This window comes from Uloborus diversus, chromosome 8 (assembly GCF_026930045.1).
Source record: "Uloborus diversus isolate 005 chromosome 8, Udiv.v.3.1, whole genome shotgun sequence".
NCBI classification, from domain to species: domain Eukaryota; kingdom Metazoa; phylum Arthropoda; class Arachnida; order Araneae; family Uloboridae; genus Uloborus; species Uloborus diversus.
In genome coordinates this window covers 42,529,631-42,552,932 of record NC_072738.1, presented here as the reverse complement: position 1 = coordinate 42,552,932, position 23,302 = coordinate 42,529,631, and the positions used below count along the sequence as shown (strand labels likewise).

The window sequence follows — 23,302 nt, the reverse complement described above, 5'->3', positions numbered from 1 at the left end:
TCAACTACTACATCGACGGGGTTCGAGATCCGGAAATCCAGAAAGCTCTACGGATGGCGGATGTCAAAGACCTGAGTTCTGCTGTTGTGTATGCGATGAAGTTGGAGGCCGCCCAGCAAGCAACCCGCAAGGATTGCCATTCAATCCGCGGTGTGAAAACTGATGAGCCTGATCCGGTTTCGTCACGCTTTGCTGAACTGGAAAAGCAAATAAAAGAAATTGCAGGAATCCTCAAAAGGACTTCGGCTCCCAAGTACCAAAATGGACAATCACTTAAGTGCTGGAAATGTGGCGGCGAGGGTCACTTACGAAGAAACTGTGAAGCTCGCCAAGAAACCAGAGGGAAGAGCACCTCTCCCTCGCAGGTCCAGGAAAACTAAGCCATGGCAATCTCGCGGGGCGGAGGTCGCCAAATTGGAATGAGCCCCATCTTAAAGTTTTCCAGATTTCATCGACGAGTGGCGGCAGTAATGGACTGTTTGTTTACGCATACGTAAACGGGTTTCCCTGCGAACTGATTATTGACACTGGAGCCAATGTTACAATCATTAGAACAGATGTGGCTCGTCAATTTGGACTCAACATTCTATGGACGCCGCCCTGTGTTACCCTCCAAACTGTGACAGGTGACAAGATCGAGATTGAAGGTAAAGTAAACTTAGAAATTGTGTTTGGAAATGCCACTTACCTTCATACGGCATTCGTTGCTGCTATCACGGACCCCTTCATTCTCGGATAGGACTTTTTAAAGAAGTATGACTACAACCTCGACTTCAAGACTAATGAGCTGCACTCGATGAGAGAAGACATAGCCGTTTTCCCCGCAGAAAGTGATGTAAAATCCGCTCATCAAATAATAGCCCAAACAGATTTATCGATTCCCTCAAGGTCAGAATCATTAATACCTGGCTCCCTTGAAGAAAGCAATAGTTTTCGATTTGGACTCATTGAATCCCCCAACTTAAGCAATAACCCAAAAGGAGTGCTGGTAGCATCTACGCTTGTGGACCTTTCTAAAGATGTAATTCCTGTGCGAGTCGTCAACGTGAGTGAAAGGCCAAGGAATATCCGGAAAGGTGAAGTGTTGGCAACTTGTACTCCAGTAAACTGCATCATTAGAAAAATCAATTCCCCCGAGACTGTGTCTTCTGAGTCCTTGAAATCGAAGTTAATTGGGAGTGCGCCATTGTCGAAAGATCAAAGAACTGCTGCGGAACAATTGGTGGACGATTTCAAGCATCTGTTTTCATCTACATCGGAGGATGTTGGCCGTACGAATTTAACGCAGCATAGGATCTACACTGGAGAACACCCCCCTATTAAACAGCATCCAAGACGACTACCGTTCGCCAAGAAGGAAGAGGTTGAGACCCTCCTGAAAGAGATGCAGGAGAATGATGTCATCGAACCCTCATCCAGTCCTTGGGCTTCTCCCATCGTCTTAGTCCGAAAGAAAGATGGCTCCACCAGATTTTGTGTTGATTACCGACGGCTGAATGAAATCACCAAGAAAGACAGTTACCCTCTTCCACGGATAGACGACACCTTGGACACTCTTTCCGGACACAAGTGGTTTTCGACCCTGGACTTGAAGAGCGGCTACTGGCAGGTTGAGATACACCCTGATGACCGAGAAAAGACAGCATTTACAACTGGACAAGGCTTATGGCAGTTTAAAGTGATGCCCTTCGGCCTCTGCAATGCACCAGCTACGTTCGAGCGTCTTATGGAGACAGTGTTAAGAGGACTTTCTTACGAATCCTGTCTGGTCTACTTAGACGATATCATCATCGTGGGACGCAGCTTCGAAGAACATCTGGCAAATCTTAGGAAGGTGCTGCAAAAGCTTAAGGAAGCCAATCTGAAGTTAAGCCCGTCCAAATGTAATTTGTTCCGCCGGGAAGTGAACTACCTTGGTCACATCATCTCTTCCGAGGGTGTACAAACGGATCCAGAGAAGGTATCTGCGGTCAAGGGTTGGAGTCGTCCCGAAAACATCCATCAGCTGCGAAGTTTCCTGGGGCTCTGCACGTACTACAGGAAGTTTGTGAAGGGTTTTTCCAACATTGCACGACCTTTGCATAAGCTGACGGAGAGCAAGCAAAAGTTTGAATGGTCCAAAGAATGCGAAGATGCATTTCTACGACTGAAGGAGGCTTTGACATCAACGCCTATCCTCGCCTATCCTCAGCCTGAAAAATCCTTCATCCTGGACACTGATGCGAGCAACGAGGGCATCGGAGCTGTTTTATCCCAAGAAATTGACGGAAATGAACATGTCATCGCTTACTGGAGCAAATGCTTATCAAAGTCGGAGCGAAATTACTGCGTCACCAGAAAGGAGTTACTGGCCATAGTGAAAGCTGTAGAACACTTCCATCATTACCTCTACGGCCGAAAATTTCTGCTTCGGACAGATCATGCCTCATTAACTTGGCTTTTGAACTTCAAAAATCCGGAAGGCCAGATAGCCAGATGGATACAGCGGCTCCAGGAATATGACATGGAGATCAAGCATCGAAAAGGGTTATCTCATGGTAATGCTGACGCTTTATCAAGGAGACCCTGTCCTGAGAACTGCCACTATTGTTCCCGAATCGAGAAACAGTATGGAACGACTAGCCCTACCGCCTATCAGGTGACAGTGACTCCAACATCATCAGAACCTGATCCATGGAGTGATGACCAAGTTCGAAAAGATCAACTTGAAGACCCCGACATAAAACCAATTTTGGAGTTCATGGAAAGTGACAGTCGGCGACCTAGCTGGCAGGACGTTTCCATCTTCAGTCCTGCAACAAAAAGATACTGGGCTTTATGGAACTCGCTCCATTTACGGAACGGCGTGCTACACCGAAAATGGGAATCTGACGACGGCAAAACATCTAGGTGGCAGTTACTACTTCCCCGATCAAGGATTTCTGATGTTCTGAAAGAAATACATAGTAGTGCGACTGGAGGACATTTTGGTGTCTTGAAAACCCTCAATAAAGTTCGGGAGCGCTTCTTCTGGAGCAAGGCGAAGGATGACGTGGAGAAGTGGTGCCATTCTTGTGACGCCTGTGCTGCTCGTAAAGGACCGAAGAAGAGAAGCAGAGGGAAGCTACATCTGTACAACGTTGGAGCTCCTTTCGAACGAATTGGGATCGACATCCTGGGTCCTCTACCAAGAACTGCTGATGGGAACAAATACATTCTTGTTTCCATCGACTACTTCACCAAATGGCCGGAAGCATATCCCATTCCAGATCAAGAGGCTACCACAGTAGCAGAGACTCTAGTCCAACATTGGATCTCGAGATACGGAACACCTTTGCAGATTCATTCCGATCAAGGGAGGAATTTCATCTCTGCTGTGTTTAAGGGCCTATGTCAAATTCTCGGAATTGAGAAAACTAGGACAACACCACTACACCCACAATCGGACGGCATGGTGGAGAGATTTAACCGCACAATCCTGAACAATCTCTCGCTTATGGTATCCAGAAATCAACAGGATTGGGACAAGAAGCTACCTTTGTTCCTGCTGGCCTACCGCAGTGCTGTCCACGAGACTACCGGATATGCCCCATCTCAGATGCTCTTCGGGCGAGAGCTTCGGCTACCTTGTGATCTCGTCTTCGGTCGTCCTCCTGATGCGCCTGCATCGCCTGAGGAGTACATCCAGGATCTCCAGGCCCGGTTGGAAGACGTTCATAACTTCGCACGAGAGCGAATCAACATCGCGGCGGAGAAGATGAAGACCCGATACGACACAAGGTCTACTGGACATGAATTCAACGAAGGCGACAGGGTTTGGTTATGGAATCCCATCCGACGGAAAGGTCTGTCACCCAAATTGCAGTCGCATTGGGATGGACCCTACAAAGTCCTTAACCGACTAAATGACGTCGTAGTGAGGATCCAAAAATCACCTAATGCAAAACCTAGGGTGGTACTTTATGATCGGTTAGCCCCATACTATGGCCATAGTTCACGAGTATTACGTAAACAACCATGGTTGATAACATAAAAGTTGTAGATAATGTTTTTGCTTTTAATGTTTAGTAATATTTCTTGTTATTATTGTGTTTCCTATGTATCTGTTAATTATTAATTAATGTGAATATTTGTAAACTTGTGATAGAAGTTCGACACCCTTTCTGGGGATTGTACTGCCCGGGACGTGCAGTCCTTAGGAAGGGGGCAATGTTACAAATCCTGTAAATAGTAATTATTGTAGTAACGTAACCTGTAAATAGTTTCCCGTAATGAATATACAACCCCTTAACATATGGCTAAAGTATACAACCCCTATTCTTTTTTTCTTTTCATTGATAAAATTTGATAACGGTCTACGCATTTCGCGAAGAGGTAAGAATGTTGTGGAAAATTCTTTCGGTGTATATAAGCCGTTAGCGATGGATAAACAGTTTAGTTTCGATTGAGAATTCGTTAGTGTATTGGCTCTGTTTATAGCGAGGCATTTCGCTGTGTTGTTTTCGTATTTGGAAGTAAATACGTGTGTAAACGTTGAGTTTACGGTGTTGTGTGATAATTGCTTAATTGCTGATGAATAATTTAGCAGTTGTTAACGATTTCTCCTGTACATAGTGTAAATAAAGCTCCTGTGTTTTTATCAAGAACTGTGTCTTCATTTCAAGAAAGTGGAAGTCGCACCGAATCCGTTACAATAATATGTTGCGGCCATCAGGCAACTTTTATGTATAGTTTATTTTAAAATGTTGGCACTGACGTATGACCACCACAGCAAAATTCTGCTATTCGCAAAAGCTGGATCAAAGAGCGAAAATGGAAAACCATCATTAAAAGCCTTGCTCGAATTCATTACAAACATTTTATTTCTTACTAGCGGTACCCGCACGGCTTTGCCCGTAGTAAAAAATTAAAAGGTCATTTGGATCGCCTGTATATTTACAAATAATGGATGATGAATTTCTCGCCAATTTGCTATGCTTGCCTATGTTACGGTTCCACGTTATGATAATTTGGTAATTTACTCGCCCACGTTGTGATAATTTGCTCGGTGAAAAGTTTTTAAAAATGGAATAGAAAAAGAACAAAATCGAATTTTTGAAAAAACTCTTCAAGGTGCTCACCCCTATACTACGAACTAATTCTGTGCCAAATTTCATGAAAATCGGTCGATCGGTCTAGGTGCTACGCGCGTAACAGACATACAGGGATCCAGACATCCAGACACACAGACCTTCTGGTTTATTATTAGTAAAGAAAAATAGGAGATGGCAACTGATAAAAATTTTAAATCCATAAAGTAAAGAAATTTAACTAGAGAGTATGGTAAATTAAATTAAAAAAAAAAAAAAAAAAAACGACTGATTCGCAACTGTAGAATCAAGAGCGAAAATTGAAAATCCTTTTAAAAGCATTATTATGCAATTAAAAATCAATTCCGTTATTTTATTTGCGAACAAATAGAAACTGGCAACAGATAAAAATTTTAAATCATTACGTTTAATTTCCTTGTCGTCCAATAATGAAATCGCTGATCAATCGCGTGAATAAAGGCTTAGCCGTTATTAAAATTTGCTTTAAAAGAAGGTTATAATTCGAATTCTATGTAACATGGAAGTTCCAAACACGTTCTATCAGACGCAGATAAAAAAAAATTCTTTTTTTTATTACTAAATTTTAAATTTTTTAAATATGTTTTCATTGCAAACATCACGAAAAACCTTTTAGAGGTTTTTCTTACTAATAATAAAGCTGAATGTCTCTCTGTCTGGATTTTTCTGTGTCTGTCTGCCAGGATCTCTGTGACGCGCAGAGCGCCTAGACCAGTGATTCCCAACCTGGGGGCGATCGCCCCCAAAGGGCGATCGAACTCTTTTAGGGGGCGATAGGGGGGCGACCGGTTTTCGGATACCTGGTAATGGGAAATTCTTGACCTTACAAAAACTATATTTATTGAAACAAATCGCTACACAATTCAGAAATATCTTTCAGAATACCTATGTTGTGTAATACCGAACCAAGCATATGGCACGTCAAATCAAAGAAAGTCGTCCCCAGAAAATATTTCATGTATGATTTGCAGCTCAATCAAATCTGTTCGGATAAAAAAAAATCCCCAAAAGCGAAAAATAATATCTTTTATTTTATTGCCGTTTTCACGAGGAAGAAAAAAAATCTTGTAAGCATTGTCTGACCGTTGGCGCCAGCATATATTTAACGCCAGAAAAGTGGATGGATATGTGTAGGAATGGATTTTTGCATTTACTTATCAGTTGTCATTCAGAATCTTGCAATCAGCGCATAAACCCGTAGTTTCTACTGTTTGATTTAATTTAGTGAATTTCTGTTTAATTGTGCATGTTTCGTAGTGTGGAAGTTCGATATGAATTCGAAAAAGAAGTGCCGGCAGTATTCAGCAGAGTATTTTAAATTTGGTTTTGTCACGTCACCGCAAAATGTGCAGTTTCCGCATTGTTTTTTGGGTGATAAAGCATTTTCTAGCAATGAAGCGATGAAGCCTCGCGAATGAAAGAGCATTTGTCAAGAGTACATGGTGACAAAGTAAATAAATCTCTTAGTTATTTTCAAGACCTCAAAACAAAAGCGGGTAAACGGCCAAAGGTGAGTGAACTACTTAGAAGACAAGCAACAGATCTTGACAAAGGTCTTCTTGCTTCTTACGAAGTCTCTTTTGATAGCAAAATGTGGTAAGCCTCATACAATTGGCGAATCTCTTATTCTACCGGCTGACAAAAAAATAGTTGAAATTTTGCTTGGTGAGGGCTCCAGTAAAAAGATAAGTCAATCTCTCCTCCTGAGTAACAACACAGTTTCCAGGAGAATAGATGAAATGGCTACTGACGTTGAGTGCAAACTCAAATGTTTTGAAACAAAGTAAATTTGCACTACAGATTGATGAATCAACTGTGACAGATGAGAGAGCTATTTTATTAGCTTACAAAGGGATCGTCGATTTTTAAAGTGGTGAAGGATTATTTTGATGAAAAAGAAATTCCATTGACAAATGTAAGTGCTCGCGCAGCAGAATGAGCCCCTGCCTTGGCGGGTCGTCATATTGGGTTTCTTGCACACCTTAAAAAAGAAGTGCCAGAAGTGATTACCATCCATTGTGTCATTCATCGTCAACACTTGGCTGCAAAAAAATTGAGTGGTGTTTTACATGAACCCTTACAGTTAGTCATTACTGGTATTAACAAGATCAAAGCTAATCCTCTCAATAATCGCCTGTTTCGAGAGCTTTGCCTTGAAAATGATGAAAAATTCGAACGCTTGCTTTTACATACGTCTGTGAGATGGCTTGCCAAAGGAAACTGTTTGTGCCGTTTCTTTGAATTATTCGACTCTGTAGCTGAGTTCCTCGACTTGCATGATCCTGCTTTAAGTGAGAATTTGAAACAGCGCAAATTGGAACTTGCGTATTTCACAGATATTTTTGAAAAAATGAAAGAAGTCAACATTAAGCTTCAGGGAAACAAGATGAGCCTCATCAAGGCCAAATGCATAATTTCAGCTTTCATTGCCAAATCCGAAATCCACAAGGCAAATATTGGCCATAAAGAATTTATCCTGTTTCCGACTCTAAAAAAAAGTTTAATCGTGGATGATGAACTTCCTGAAGAAAAAATTTTAATTTTTATTGATCACCTTGATCAGTTAAAAAAAGAACATGGAATCAAGATTTGCAGATTTGATCAATTTACAAATTCCTGACTGGATTTTAGACCCATTTAGTTTTGAAGATGTGGATGAACTGAAAAACTCTTTGCAGACAGAGTTTATGGATTTGAAATTTGATTGTGAATCAAAAATTACTTTCAAGCAATACGGTTATGAACTTGCCTGGGTGAAGCTTAAGGGTACTTACCCACAACTTTGGAAAAAGAGTTAAACGGCTCCTCATTTCATTCCCCTCAACATATTTAGTTGAAAGGGGATTTAGCTCTGTAGTGCTGCTTCTCACGAAGCAAAGAAATAGATTGGACATCTGCCTCAAAGGGGACCTCAGATTAAATCTCACTTAAGCCAAACATCAAAGCTTTAACGGAGTTCCATCAAGAACAAGGCAGCCATTAAAAAGGTAAAAGTTGAAATTTTCAATTTTTTCCGGATTTCAATTTAAAAAAAAAAGCATGTTACTGAAAAATGTAGAATTCTTATTTTTGCTGTAAACGATGTTGGTTAGTTAAAGCACTTCAAATTACGTTTTTTCTTTCTTTGGGGGGGGGGGGGGGGGGGGGAGGGGAGGGGAGGGGAAGGGGTTAAGAATAAAAAAATTCAGTTTTAAAGCTAATTATTGCTTTATCATGCACTTTTTGAAGCTTATTAGGCGTTCAGTAACATTAATCTTCACTAAAATCAACGCCATCTAATTTGTGTTTTTTAGGGAAAAAGGTGGGGGGCGATAGGTGTAATTTAACTTCCAAAAGGGGCGATGGGCCAAAAAAGGTTGGGAACCACTGGCCTAGACCGTTCTGCCGATTTTCATGAAAATTTGTGCAAAATTAGTTTGTAGCATCGGGTTGTGCACCTCGAAGCGATTATTCGAAAATTCGATTTTGTTCTTTTTCTATTCCAATTTTAGGAAGATTTTACCGAGCAAATTATCACAAAGTGGACGAGTAAATTACGAAATTATCATAGCGTGGAATCGTAACATGGGAAGCAAATGAATATAGCAAATTGACGAGAAATTCATCATCCATTATTTGTAAATATGCAGGCGAACCAAATGACCTTTTAATTTTCTACTGAGGGCAAAGCCCTGCGGGTACCACTAGTAATTAATGTTTTCATTAACTAATGTCATCCAACGACGTAACCTAGCTGAGAACACTCTCTATCAACTCTCCTTTCGAACAATCTTTTTTTTTCTTCAAAATCGGTCCACCCGTTTACACTAAACAAACGGTTCAGAAACGTTCCTGGAAAATAATGGGCAGCTGACGTGCCCAATTTCTGCCAGTAACATATCTTGCAAAAAACAGGAAAATTTTCCTCTAAATGTCAGATACCTTCTTGAAATTATCCTGGAATCTCCCCGGTTAAAGTCAGTCGAGAAAAAACTCACGTAGGTTCAAAATAATAGCATGGCGCCTTCCTGATTTGCCAAGAAAGCTCCAAAAGGACGAACGCTAAGACAGAATAGCAAGCACTTCTCTTACCAGCAGTTCTTGCAAAGCTGCGGGACCCAGAGCCTTATTTGCTTCCTTTGGGTGTTTAATTAACCTGGATGGGCCATCATCAAACTGAAACCGATATACTTAATATATATATACGCTCGGTTAATCTTTAAACTGGGAGCTGAAAACATTTTTCACAACAGCGAGAAGTTTGCATTCGTGCAAGGTGAAGCAATTCAGAAATCTTTTTGACAATGATACTTGATTTTTTTCAGGAAGTAAATACAAACCATTGAAATCGCGAAACGTTTCACTGAAATAATCAGTAACGTCTCGGAATTTTTTTACAGTGTAGGTGCTAGAGTGCCACAGACAGACACACAGATACACATACACGTCAAACTCATAACCGCTTTCTTTTGCGTGTCGGGGGTTAAACAGAAGATGAAATTGAAGCCGAATTTATGGGTTACGACCGTGGCTGCGAAGATGGGTGGGTTATGCTAACGTGATCGCTTTGCGAGAATAGGGGAATATCGAAAAGGGCAAGAGCGTGAATCATAACTGTTTCGAACTAATTTCATGCTAAAATGTGGGTAAGCCTTCAATTAGAAGTTTGTTGATCAAGGCCATCGATGAACAATGCTTATATTAAAATTTGTAACGTGAACATAGAGCGTGAATAAAATCATTGAGAAGAAAGATATGTTGCCATTTTTTTCCGAATATGAACAAATAAAATTCTGGTTTTGGTTTTGAGGCTATAGCTGTGATCGGGGGATTTAAAAATTTTCCTTTTTGGGATATTTTTCCGCAATCGGTCCGGAAATTTTAAAGATTTTTTTTGTTCAAGCCTGATTATTGAACACGCGTCACTTGACGTAACTATTATTTTCGAGGTAGACCGTGAAAAATCGAGCGACGCAGCTAGTCTAGTTAATAAATAAAATTGAAAATATTGTTATTATTATTTTAATTACTATCATTTTTTGCTTTAATTTATGCTTCTGTAACATTTTTTATTGCATTTATAATCAATATCATTATTTTTTCAAAGATATTCTTCTTCTTTTTCTTTTACTATAGATAGATCGACGTCAGTATATCTTTGAAAAATACTGCCCGTGTTCTCCTAGTTTCTGTGGAAAGTTCAACCAATCTAAACCTATACATAAGACATTCGCTGGAATTGCAATTCTTAGCTTGATTTCCATGCAGTATTATTCCTTTGTTTGAAATCTTTTGCCATAGATCTTTAATCAGCTTCTCCTTAATTACAACCCCGCCGTCTATTCACAACTCCACTGCATCGAAGCAACTCTTAGTTAGGACACTATTGTCCTTGGATTCGAATCACCCAGAAGTATACAATTGCTTGTCTCAACTAACAAAATAAAAACTCCCTTTTCGTTTCCTATCTAACCGAAAGCAATCAAATGAAACCGAAGATTTTATTTAGATGTCTTAATTAGTTTTCGGGCTCAATAATGCCTATGCTTTTGCTCCAGATAGTGCCATTAAAAGCAGAATAAGCCCTCTTTTATGTCTTCAGTAATCCCAGTTCGGTTTTAAAAGAAATATTTGGATGTTGTAATTTAGATCGTTGAAATCTTTATATCCAATGATTTAAATTATAGATACATTAAATAACTATGATTTAACTATTACTTTTTTAATGATTTAACTATAGTTGGGGTAAACCTACCGTTGCATCGTGCATAATGGGGCAATACAGATTTGTTTAGCTTTCACAATGCCGTCAAGTTAGTTTTGCCCAGGGGTGCCCACCCTCCTTAGAGCTAGGAAGCACCCCCTAAATATCGCGAACCTCCCAAAGACGAGACCTCCCTCCAAATAAAAAAAAACACCCCTCAAAACACCCCCTTAAAATTTTAATCGCGCAGTCCGCGCCATGACCCATTCCTATATGAACACTAGGGTGGTTGAAAAATACATGCAAAAACTTTTTTTTTCTTCTAGATAACAAGACGCCCCTCAATATTTTTACACTTGTGGATAGTGATAGACTGGAAAAATTTAAGCTTCCTATTTCAACTGAAAGAGGGTGCTCAACCCCCCCCCAAACTTTATAAGTGTGGGGAGGGGGGTTAAAAATGCATTGAGCTGAAATAACAATGCGACATATTTAATATACACGAGTAATATGCATATACAGTGCATTAAAATAATTATTTACAAAACAACAGCTGGGGAAATTAAATGTTTCTAAATTTGTGACATTTTTATGCTACGGCTAATGTTAAATTGAGGGGTCATTTTAGAATTTGAGTAAGAAGCTAAAACTTTTACAGCATAATACTTTTAGTCAGTCTAAAGTCCTGGACTCTAGCTGAAAAAATGTTTTTTTGACCTACCCTAATGGACACCCTTGGCTTTGCCTCAACTATTGCTACATGTTTTGTCGTTTGTTAACGTACAGTAGAGCTCCTATTATCTGATCTCAGGTCATTCCATAGAAATGTTAAACTGAGCCTAAAATTGTTTTTTGCACAAAGCACTAATTATGACCTGTTATTTCATTCAGCATACTTTCTAGTACATAAATCCAGTAAAAATTTGCAAAAACTCCGTACGGTGTTTTTCTTTTAGCAATAAACCTGTGAAGTTATAGAAAAAGCTTAGCATGAGCAAAAAAACCTACGTCTAAGTTTTCTTGCGTAATATAGAGTGGTGGCAAAAAAATTAAAAAAAAAAGCATCACCCGCCCCGCAAAGGAAAGAAATATCATCCCGACTGCATTCAACACACAGCCAAGCATCCAGTATTCCAATGATTTGGGAATGTATTTCTGATCAAGGAGCTGGTGGCTTCACTTTGTTCAAGGAACAGTAAACGCTCGGGTATATATTGGCATTTTGGAGGAGAAATTGCTTCCTATATACTCTCCGGGATCACTTTACTTCACTTCCAAACGTCATTTTCCAGGATGGTTCTGCTCCGTGCCATAGGGCAAAACTGGCAAGTAACAATTTAAAAACCTTTATCCTGCCATTAGACTTAAATTGGCATGGGGTTAAGTAATTTTTTTTTTCTCTAAACTCACGCGCAGGTTCAGAAATGGAAAAATGAGCATGGGATCAGCAATTTGCCTTGGCCCGGAAACAGCCCCGATCTACGTAAACAACTATCGGATTCCTGTTGTTAAACGTTTATTTCATAAGTTTTTCAGAATTTCACATACATTTATCGTTAATCGGTCGACCAAAACTTCTCACATAATCCCAATGTTGTGAAAATGCGAGGGTGATGCAATTTTTTTTTTAACCAGCACTGTAAATGTTTTTACAAATTTTAAAAAGAATTATGTTATGAATAGATTAAATGTTGGCCCAATAAAATTGACTGTTCTTTTTAAATATATTATAAGATAAGTATTTTAATTAGTTTGGTTACCTCACTGAAAATATTTGCGATACGTTAGTCACGAAAAGTACCATTTTCTGTTTAAAAAATAAACCAGATAATTGTGCTATTCAATACCTTTTATTTTCTTACATCTGTATCATATTTACTTAAAAAGTGCAAAATATTTATTTCAGATACAGTAGATGTAAAATAATTAGAGTAACTATTGTAACATTTGAGATGTAACTAACGTAACGGTTTAGATATGAGTAAGGTAACATTTAAAAAATGACTGCCAGTATTTGAAACTAATTTAATTTAATGCACAATTTTATTAACAATATTGAATAAGTAAGCATTTTGCATTGATTAAAACTTATTATGGTGAAAAATACTAATGTTACAATGTAGACCTTCTGTCTATTTCAGTGTGGCTTATAAGAGGCGGGGGCAATTTTTTTAGGAAGTTGAAGACTATTTTAGGCTATCTTGAGTGACTAGGTGGTGTGTGTGTGGTGGTGGTGGTGGTGGGGGGGGGTCTGATGTTCTCTCGCGTAAATGATCTGGAATTGTTTTAAAGACACCGTTTTAGAAGAGTTCAATGTTTTTTTAAAAAATAAAGTCTAATTAATCATAATCATAATAAAAACGAAGAAGTTTGGACTGCCTTTGGTAATGCAAGGGCACGGAAGGCTCTTCGCGGAAAAAAAATCTTAAACTGATGTCTCAAAGACGCAAATTAAAGCTATCTATAACAAACTTAGAGCAAGCGTTTAGGGTTCGCTCCCAGAAATTTTGCAAAATTTCAACATTTTTTGAACGTCTTTTAAACCGTGGTATTGGTATTTAGAAGCCTATTCCACAACGAGGCACGTGAACGTAATTCTTTAAAAAAAAAAATAAATAAATAAAATAAAATAAAAACTATTTCAATTTTTACCAGTGTTAAAAAAGCGCGCGTCCCATCCTTTGCATGCGCCAGAAAGAAGCTTTTCCCCTCTCCCGTAAAATTATTAAATGTGACTTACGTTCTTCTGGCTCTGAGGTACAGAATTGTAATAAAACAAATTCACTGAATTCAACTTCATTGATGACGCTACAATATCTGTAAGCCTGGGAGCTGTTTAGCGCTATCTATGAGAGAGTTTACGTATAGATAATTGGGTACCTGTTGCACGAATGCCGTTTACGATATCTTTTTAAATTTAAAACTACTATTTGGATTATTATTTAAGTACTGTAGCCGACGAAAACAAGAAACTTAGAAAACCAAAGGTAGTCAAAAAGTATTGTATGTACAACATGTATTTTATTCCATCAATATGTGTTATTTAAGTAACTCCCAGTTATTTTTGTCATTAACAGCTTATATATAAATGTATGTACAAGAATTGCTTGCTAATAATGGTAATGATAGTGTTGTCTTAAAAAAGTCTCTCATCAGTTACGATTGAGAGAACGGAGTGAAGATTAAGTAATACGGTACATCCTCACTCTCCGCGGGTGCGGTGTTCCACGGAAATACCGCGTAAATTAATAGTGGAGTCAGGTAGCTGGCTATGAGTACACCCTTCTGGAATGAGATAGGACATGGGTAGACGAGTTCAAAAAGCCCAGGACACAAATTTTTCTGGCCCTCTAGAGGCGTTGATGACGTCATCAATGTGGCCACCAAGTTTTGTGGTGCGAGTCTATTTTCCCTCTCTAACTCGGATTTGTATTTTGATATTAACATATATTATTAGTGACTCTTAATTAGGAGAAAACGTGCTTTCTAACGGTATGTTTCACATTATCATTCATATTTAAAAAACCAGAAATATTTGAAATTTTTAAAAAATATTTGATCTTTATTTTAATTTTTTCTGACATTTTGCAAGATAACTTGGAATTCGGTATGTGGGTAACTGAAAACGTGTATTATACTTTTTGTTCATCAAAAAATTACCTTTCGAAAGGTATGTATAACTTTAATTATATTACAAACAGTTTCCGTTTACAAAACGCCATAGCATAGTTCATAAATAAGCTAATATGGCAACAAAGAAATTAATGCTGGTTTAAAGAAGTTATAGAGTAACTTCAATAATGCTTAAGTAACTAATGTAATTATTGTAATTTTTTATGCATATGTAAATAAATTCTAGGGGTATTTGTAGGATTGGTTTCAAACCATTTGTACAAGAATAAGAAACAAAAGAATACACTATTATCCACAATCAACAGCACATTGTCAAAGACAGAAATGTAAGACATCCAAATGAAACAGTATCTTGCTGATATTATGCAATAATAAAAGGAAATTAAAACAACGTGTAAGGCACAAATTAGACGGAAAACTGCAAACACGTGTTTCGGGATTACGAGGAATGCTTTTCAACGTAATCTTATGGAAGAAAAGACATCCGATAAAAGTTTTGTCGGATGGGTGAAAAGGGGGTTCCTTGTAACCCTGAAACACCTGTATACGGATTTCCTACTAATTTTTGGCTGTCTTGCATTTCTGTTTTTGACAATGTATAGTTTCTGGATCATAGTGTACATTCTTTTGTTTCTTATCCTTGTACCGATTGTTTGAAACCAATCCTACAAATACCCCTAAATAAGCTAGAATTTTTTTCCTATACATATCAAAAAAATTAAAATAATTACTTTTGTTACTTAAGCACTATTAAAGTTACTCTATTACTTCTTTAAACCAGTATTAATTTCATTGTTGCCATATTTACTTCATGTGCTATGCTACATCGTTTTGTAAACGGCAACTGTTTGTAATATACACTCTTGTTTGTGAAAATTGCAACATCATAAAGGAAGCATCATAGTTGAATGAAATTTAATACACAGTTGAGTGGTAATGATAAATAAATGATTACATTTTCAAATCAAACGAACAATAAAAAGAGATAGAAATTAGTAGTATTTTGTGTAGCCACCATGCGCCGCAATAGGAGCTGCTACACGACTCGGCATGGAGTGAAACAAAGTTTGAATATCTAGCTGCGGAAGAATATTCCATATTGTTTGTATGCGCAACCAAAGTTCGCCTGTCGAAGCAACAGAAGGAGGATCACGAGCGAGACGCCGCCCAACGAAATCCCACACATGTTCAATCGGTGACATATCCGGGGAATATGCAGGCCAAGGAAGAAACTATACCTGCTGCGAATCTAGGTAGGATTTGACAGTCCTGGCGACACGTGGACGGGTATTATCCTGCTGGAATACAACCCCTGGTAATCCTTTCAGAAAAAGAATAGCTTGGGGCTGTAAAACTTCGTTTATGTATCGGGTACTGTTCAAATTGCCCACAATTCGTAGCAATTGTGATCGTCCATGATATGTTATGGCTCAACAGACCATAACTCCGGGTGTTCGTTCACTGTGGCGTTCGATAATGCACTCCGGAATGTGCCGTTCACCGGCATAGCGCCTGACAAGAATTTGGCCATCATGGTGTCCCAAATTGAAGCGGGATTCGTCAGAAAAGACGACCTGCTGCCAATCAGCACGCCAGCTCCTATGCATATTGGCCCATCGTTTCCTTTGGAAGCTTAATTAGTCTGGTGGGATCGTTATCGAATTGAAGCCGTTGCACTACGCTTAGTTAATCTTTAAACTGGGATTTAAAAATTTTTTTACACAACAGTGCGAAGTCTGCATTCGTGCAATTTGTAGTAATTCAGAAAACTTTTTGACAACGCTATTTGATCTTCTCAGGAAGTGGATAAAAACTATTGAAATCCCGAAACGTTACAATAGTCCAGGATCTGACAGCACTTCTGTAGGAAAGTTCGAGTAGGGAGAGTTTCTTTTCAAAAATGTTTAGTAGGTGTCCTAGAAAGTATTTTGGACTCGGGTGGACATCCACCACCTGGTCACTTCTCCTGCTATGACGTCATCAAAGATGGCGGTCACTCGCTCTCGTAAATGCTTTAGTACTTCGATAGGAAGATTGAGTGCGGAGAATTTTTCTTCAGAAATGTTTAGTAGGTGTCCTAAAAAGTATTTAGAGCTTATGTGGACTTCTACCATTTCGTACATTTTTTAGTTATGACGTCATCAAAGATGGCGGGCGGGCGCTTTCGTCTCATATAAGCCCAAATTTATGTTAATACTTAACCAACAAAAATTAAAATTTGACCAGTAAGTTACAATTAGTGTTTCTAAGGCAAATAGCAATGTATTTAAACTACTGCTATAACTTAATAACTATTTTTTCATTTTTTTGTTGCACTTAATAAAATTATATTTAAAAGAGGTTGTTACAAGTTGGTTGCAAACCCGTACTTTTACACTTACAGAAAGAGCAACAGGTTACTTCATTTGCTCAACAAGTACAGGGAGATTTGGCACATTTCAAGCAATTACATGCTCCAATAAAATAGTTGGAAATCTCTGTAAGTTCTTTTCTGGAATCAAATCATCATCAACCACTGCAAAATCAAATTCACAAGGATCTAAGTCAATAGTAACATCGTCAATACAATGTCGTTGTAGGTATGTGTAAAAATATGATCTTAATAAGTGGCCCTTAGCACTTCTGCTAGTAGGCGGCAAGTTATCAGTGTCTATGTTTCGCATGATGATACAGCCATAACCTAAGTTCATCTAAAGATTTACAGAATGACCCTTTTCGCAGTACTTGCACTAAGTATTCTGCAGATTTAAGGCTTTGCTCTATATAAATCCAGTCAGATGATACGCCAAAACTCTCCAAATACTCTACAGTTGCAATGAAGAGCAGATTTTTTGGTACCAAATTTACTCGTATAAGCTGATCCAGATAGTGCGTGGATGACAGGAAGCAACAAACATAAGTTTTCATCTATTTTTCGGTGAATATCATTAACTCCAGTACACACCCAAAGTTCCTGAACACCAAATCGTTGAAGAGTAAGATAATGAACCAAAGCTAACACCATTATATCAGTGTCGGCTCTAACAATAACGATTTTAGTGAACCCACACAGGGATGCATGTTTTGAATGAATCAACATTCTGAAGTCAGCTTCCTCTACTGTCAGACAGTTAACTCTGGGTGATTTATCTGTTTTCCATTTTGCACAGATGTACAGTTAAATATTACATCTTCTTCTTCATTACCATGAAAAGCACTAAAAGTGTGGTCGGTATTATGTGGTGTTTGAGTTAAAGAAGCTGTCACTGTATCAGCAATGAACTTTTGCAACATCAGTTTGTTTCTTGAAGATCTCCAAAAGCTGCTGAGTTGGACAGGCAATGGAATATCTTCTGAGATTTTGACCACATCTATAACGATGCTGCTACCTTGTCTTTGCACCCTTTCAGACTTTTTAGGAGAAAATTTGCGATTACTGTCAAAAATGTTATCTACTCTTCCACAGTTCTTGGTGTCTCCCGATGTATGACGAAAAAGCTGAAGTAGCTCCACCAAAGGTTTTATTTTCATGACGTCGACTATAAAACAGGTTTTATCGTCAGACTTGAACCAGGTATCATCACTGGTGCTACCATAAGATGTTTCCAGCTGTTTTAAGAATGCACTTTTTTGTGGTTTCACCATTAGCTCTTCGTCACCGAACAATGAACAGTTTTCAGATAGCTCATAACGAAAGAGTTCTTACATGTCATACGAACGAGCCTGAGCTATTTGTATCATTCGGTGAGATGACTTGTTCGATACTTTTTAGTAACTTTTCTTGTAGCAGCTATACTTTGCGCTTTGGTGCAATGAAATAGTGACAAAATGGCTTTATGGATGGTGCTTGATATTCTTACTGTTTTGTCCTCGTATCGTGTTTTCCGTAATGTACAATACATCTCTTCGCTGGTCTTAAATAATTTTAATATTTTTTCCTTTGTATCTTGGGAAACCAGTGCTTTTGTTAGCAGATTGTGCAATGGATTAGGAAGCATATGCATATCAAACGGATTACCTTTGTGTAATATATATTTAAACATTGAGACAACCTTTGCATCTATGTTCTGATTTTGCTCCTTCGAAAATTCATGATGCATGTTCAAACCTTCGACAAAAGCAATAAAGTCTGTTACCTCTCGAAATAGATTCGATGTCATCAAACGTTCATGATGCGTTATTTCCCATTCTGCTATAAAATCTTTCTGTTTAGTTCACCCTAAGATGCCAGATGAGCTTTTTTGGGACCTATTAATGGTTTGTTTTAATGCCATATACACAGCAACAGCTGAAAATTTATGATCATATCGTTTCACAACATGTTTCCCCTTCTTGAACATTTCATGCACCTCTGGGGCTGTCTTGGTTAGTCTCCTCATATCTCCTAAATACAGAGAAGACCATCGCTGATAGTTGACACAGTGAAATAAGGCAAATAATGGGTGAAATTTCTGCACTGTATCTAAATGTAATTCCCAAAGACCTTGTCTATCTGAACGAATCAAATTTCTAAGAAGTGGGACAAGTTTCAAAATATTATCCCAGTACAAAAATTGCTCTGACATTTTCCTTCCTCGGCTGACAAACCTCTCAAAGTCCGAGAAGAGTTTTTCCATCTACATCTATATGATCTGATTTTTTCCCATGCCAGAGAAATATTCTGTAAGTTTTCAAACTCTGTAGCGTACGACTCAATGGAACGTTCTTCCAAAAAAGATTCCACCTGCAATCTGAAAATGGCTTCTCCCAACATGAACATCCCCTTGACACCTCTCACATAATTATTTCCATGTAAAACTGATTGTAGCACATTTACTCCAAAGACTGAACATTCAATAAACACATCGGATATTCCACTTCCTTGAAGATATGTACCTAAACAACATAGCACAATTTTAGCCATATGGAACGCACTCAGCACCAGTACAATGTTTGAAAATTTATCTGGATTGCTAAGTTGCACTTCGCGTGCAATAGCGTATACACCTTCGTCACAGGTTACTGGTAAATAATTTTGATCCAACTGTTCGAGAACACTATTGAAATTCAATAGAGCAATGTAAACTGTAGCATGCTGATTTACTGGGTTTGGAATCACTGGTAGAAATCCGACTAGTAGTTGCGGCAAATTTTCATCTGTACAAAGTGCATTAAAAGCGCTCCAGGATGGCACAAGCTGTTCAAGGTTTTCTTCTTGATTACAATGCTCTTAATCAACAAAAACGTCAGAGCTGTGTAAAAGAGGTTGTGTAATTCTTAAAAACTGCCATAACTTCTTTGAATTTTCGTATTTTTTCTTCTCATTCTCTTCCATTCTAAACAAATCTGAGGAAACTTCATAATCGCTAAGAAGATCAGGACGTTTTGCCGGTTTGAAATACAATTGTATCTTCTGGCATGGGAGTAGTTCCTGAATTGTTTTCAAACCTCGTGCGATACCAGTTTCCGATAAGCATGGTTTAACTGATATGTCTTGCTGTTTATCTTGGAATAGTATGCACACAGGATCATGGAAGCCTCCTATACCGGATAAAGTAGATTCTTCGTAATTAAAGTTATCGAAAGCGCCTACCGTATATGAATCAGTTTTAAAATGATTGGGCATTGGCACTGCAATAGGAGACTGTTTAAGAGCATATTGTGCAAGATTGTGGTGGTGACGAATAACCTCACTGTAGCTGACACTGAAGCCGAGATGATTTAAGCTTGTTATCAATGTTTTAGTTTTGCATTTCTCATGTATTGCTTCGCCCATCATCATATGTAAAGGAGTTTTTTTTAGTGCCACGATGCATGTTATAGTACATTATTTGTAATAATGCTTGTGCCTTAAGATACCGTTCTGAGAATACTTCCTCTTTTCTTCCTCTTCTTGCTCATTGTCAACTTCTTTCCTGGAGTTTGGATCTACGAGTATGTCAAATAATTTACTGAAAAAGTTTACTAAAACATCAGGTATTTTACTTTTATTCCAAGATCTTTTAAGGTCTTGCGCATCACCAAATTTATCGCTGAGCTCGAAATCTAGCCCCTGCAATGCGTCTCTTAGTTAGAATGGTGCATTCTGTTACAGGATTGAAAAAGAATCGTTTAGATTAACAGCGTTTCATCATCTCAAAAACCACCCTCTCTGGCACTCATAACATATCATATAATTCAATGGCTGCCAACTTACTACTTCGAAGAATAACAAGTCCTCGCCACCTATAGTGCCGCGCCTAAGTGTAGCGACTAATAAACATTCTGATTGATTAGTCATACCAGGTGAAAATGGCAAATAAACATTTTTTTACGTAAATAGTTTTTGAGTGCAATTTTATACGGTTATTCAACGATTGACAATTGAAAAAATATTTTAAAAAAATGAATTTTAAAAAAGGAAAATAAATAAAAAAACAATAAAATAAATTGCTTTCAAACTACTTTTTCGAGAAAATTTTAACACTGTAACTTAAAAGTAAACTAGTTAATACAAATTAATATAAATATGTGCAAGAATAACGAAAAAAAGTCAAGTATTAAAATAAATATGAGCATTTATGTGATCGAGAGGCCACCATCTTTGATGACGTCATAGCAGGAGAAGTGACCAGGTGGCGGATGTCCACCCGAGTCCAAAATACTTTCCAAGACACCTACTAAGCATTTTTGAAAAAATATTCTCCCTACTCAAACTTTCCTACAGAAGTGCTGTCAGATCCAGGACTACAATGAAATAGTCAGTCGCGTTTCGGAATTTTTTTTTCAGTGCAGGGGTCCAGCGAATGATTGGAATAATTCTTTTACTGGTTGAGCCACAATACCTTTTTCTTTGGGCGCAAACCTTTCAACTTCTTTTAACTGAAAAACATCTTTTTTCTTATAAAACGAATTGAGTATGCACGACATTTTCTCGTCCGCACTGACGCCTTTTTTTTTTTTTTTTTTAACCAACGTTTTGAAGCAGTTTCGATATGAACACTAGCTAACTGTAACTGAAAATTCCACATCAACCTCTTAATTGTTTTGATGGGGCCATGGGTAGCCCGATCGGTAGAGTGTCGGATTCGGGGCCGGAGGGTCCTGAGTTCGAACCTCGATGATCGAAGACCCACCGTCGTCATTAAAGGGGACTGGGGGACGTTAAAAATGCTCGTGGTCTCAAAGTCCTCCAAGTGAAACGATACCTCTGGGGGTGCTAACACCAGGTAGCTATTAGCTCCTGGACTAGTTCTAAATTCTCATTAACTGTTCGATCCGGAGATGGTGATGCCATCTATCGGTATATAAAATAATGGAGGCAAGGCACTTAGTATGCAGTCCTCGACATAAATACAGTTGTAGTCAGTTGTGATTCTGAATAGGAAAAGGAATTGTTTTGACCCTTAAGTACTAAATGTTTTATAGCTTCATAGAAAGTAAAACAGCAATAGCAAGAAGTGAAATTCAACTTTAAGCCTTTAACTTCTAAACTAGAAAAAGTACAATTTTAATAAATGAAAAAATAGAATAAACAAATCAAATTCACCCCCCCCCCCTCCTCCTCCTCCTCCTGCGCGAGGCAAATTCTGCCTCGCGTTATCGGAGTCGAAGGTTTTAAAACTCCAGGAGTCGGGTTAGTCAGTTTTCTTCCGACTTTGCAGCTCTGATTCTTAATTCTTGCTTTTGCATTAATATTTTTGATTTCACCCCGATGGGATTTGTACTCTAAATATTCTATTTTACAGTTGTAAAAACAAATCAGAAACGTTCCTGGAAAAGAACGGGCAGCTGATGTGCTAAATTTCTGCCAGTGACATGTCTTGCAAAAACCAGGAACGTTTTCCGCTGAATGTCAGTAACCTTTCGGAAATTATCCTTGAAACTTTCTGAAGAATTTGGACATTTACCCAGTTAAAGCCAGTCATGGCCCCGGAACATTCGAGAAACATTGGGTAGGTTTTATGTGATTGATTAGAACCTTCCTGATTTACCAAGGGAGCTCCATAAGTATTAATGCTGCCATGGCCAAAGCTAAGACAGAAATGCAAGTAAGATCCAAGCATCTTCCTTGAAAAGCTACAGCTATCCAATGACTGTCCTTGGGCGCTTAGTCAATCTGGACGCGCCGAAATCGAATTAAAGCCGGTACACTAAATAAATGCGCTTAGTTAATCTTTAAACTAGTAGCAAAAAATATTTTTCGCAACAGTGAAATTCTGCATTCATGCATTGTCCGTTTTCAACGAGAAGGCACTTGACTCCGCCTTCGTCACGTGGTATCCGATAATTCTATTTCGCTGGTTTCGGCTAAAATCCTTTGAAAAGGACAGGCCGATTTATCCGACATTTTGGTTCCAAGACAGCGATGGATCCGACATTGATTCTAGTATTTATAAATACGTTGTAATATTCCTTGGTTGCTATGTCGTTAGATAATTGATGATAAGTTGAGTAAAATGTCACTTAAGGTAAATCTAGAAAGTTAACTTAGTTTACAAGTTCAACAAAAATGTATCGGGAAATGTTAACTGTAATGAACCTCATTTTCACAATTTATTCGTTCTTAATTTGCATTAGTTAAATCTTCTTCGTCATAAAAGCAGCAGTTTTTAAAATGAAAGAATAAGTAATAAATTAACAACAGACAAGTGAAGCAAGTGATGTAAAGGACACTAACTTTTTTTGCACATTAAAATGTACGCAAAAGATGAGGTTGCCTGGTTGTCTTACAAGCACGGGGATATGTTCACCGATCACCGCCACCTCAAATTGAACTATGCGACCGATAAGGCAGGGTTAAGTGCCTTCTCATGGAAAACGGATAATAACTTGTAGCAATTTAGGTAACTTTTTTGTAGAGATACTTCTTTTTACGAGGAAATGGATGCAAACCTGTGAAATCTCGAAACGTTCCACGGAAATAATCAGGAACGTTTCGGGTTTCTTTTAAAGTGTAGAA

The 23,302-nt window shown here is 38.3% G+C and overlaps 1 protein-coding gene across 1 annotated transcript in view; it reads left to right on the top strand.

Moving 5' to 3' along the window:
- Nucleotides 1-22,364: 22,364 nt before the first annotated feature.
- LOC129228329 (ADAMTS-like protein 3) overlaps nucleotides 22,365-23,302 on the top strand; it is a 116,821-nt gene continuing 115,883 nt past the window's right edge. Inside the window, exon 1 of the mRNA XM_054863006.1 lies at nucleotides 22,365-22,391. Within this exon, the coding sequence (XP_054718981.1) occupies nucleotides 22,365-22,391 (27 nt within the window). The remainder of the gene's footprint in view (nucleotides 22,392-23,302) is intronic.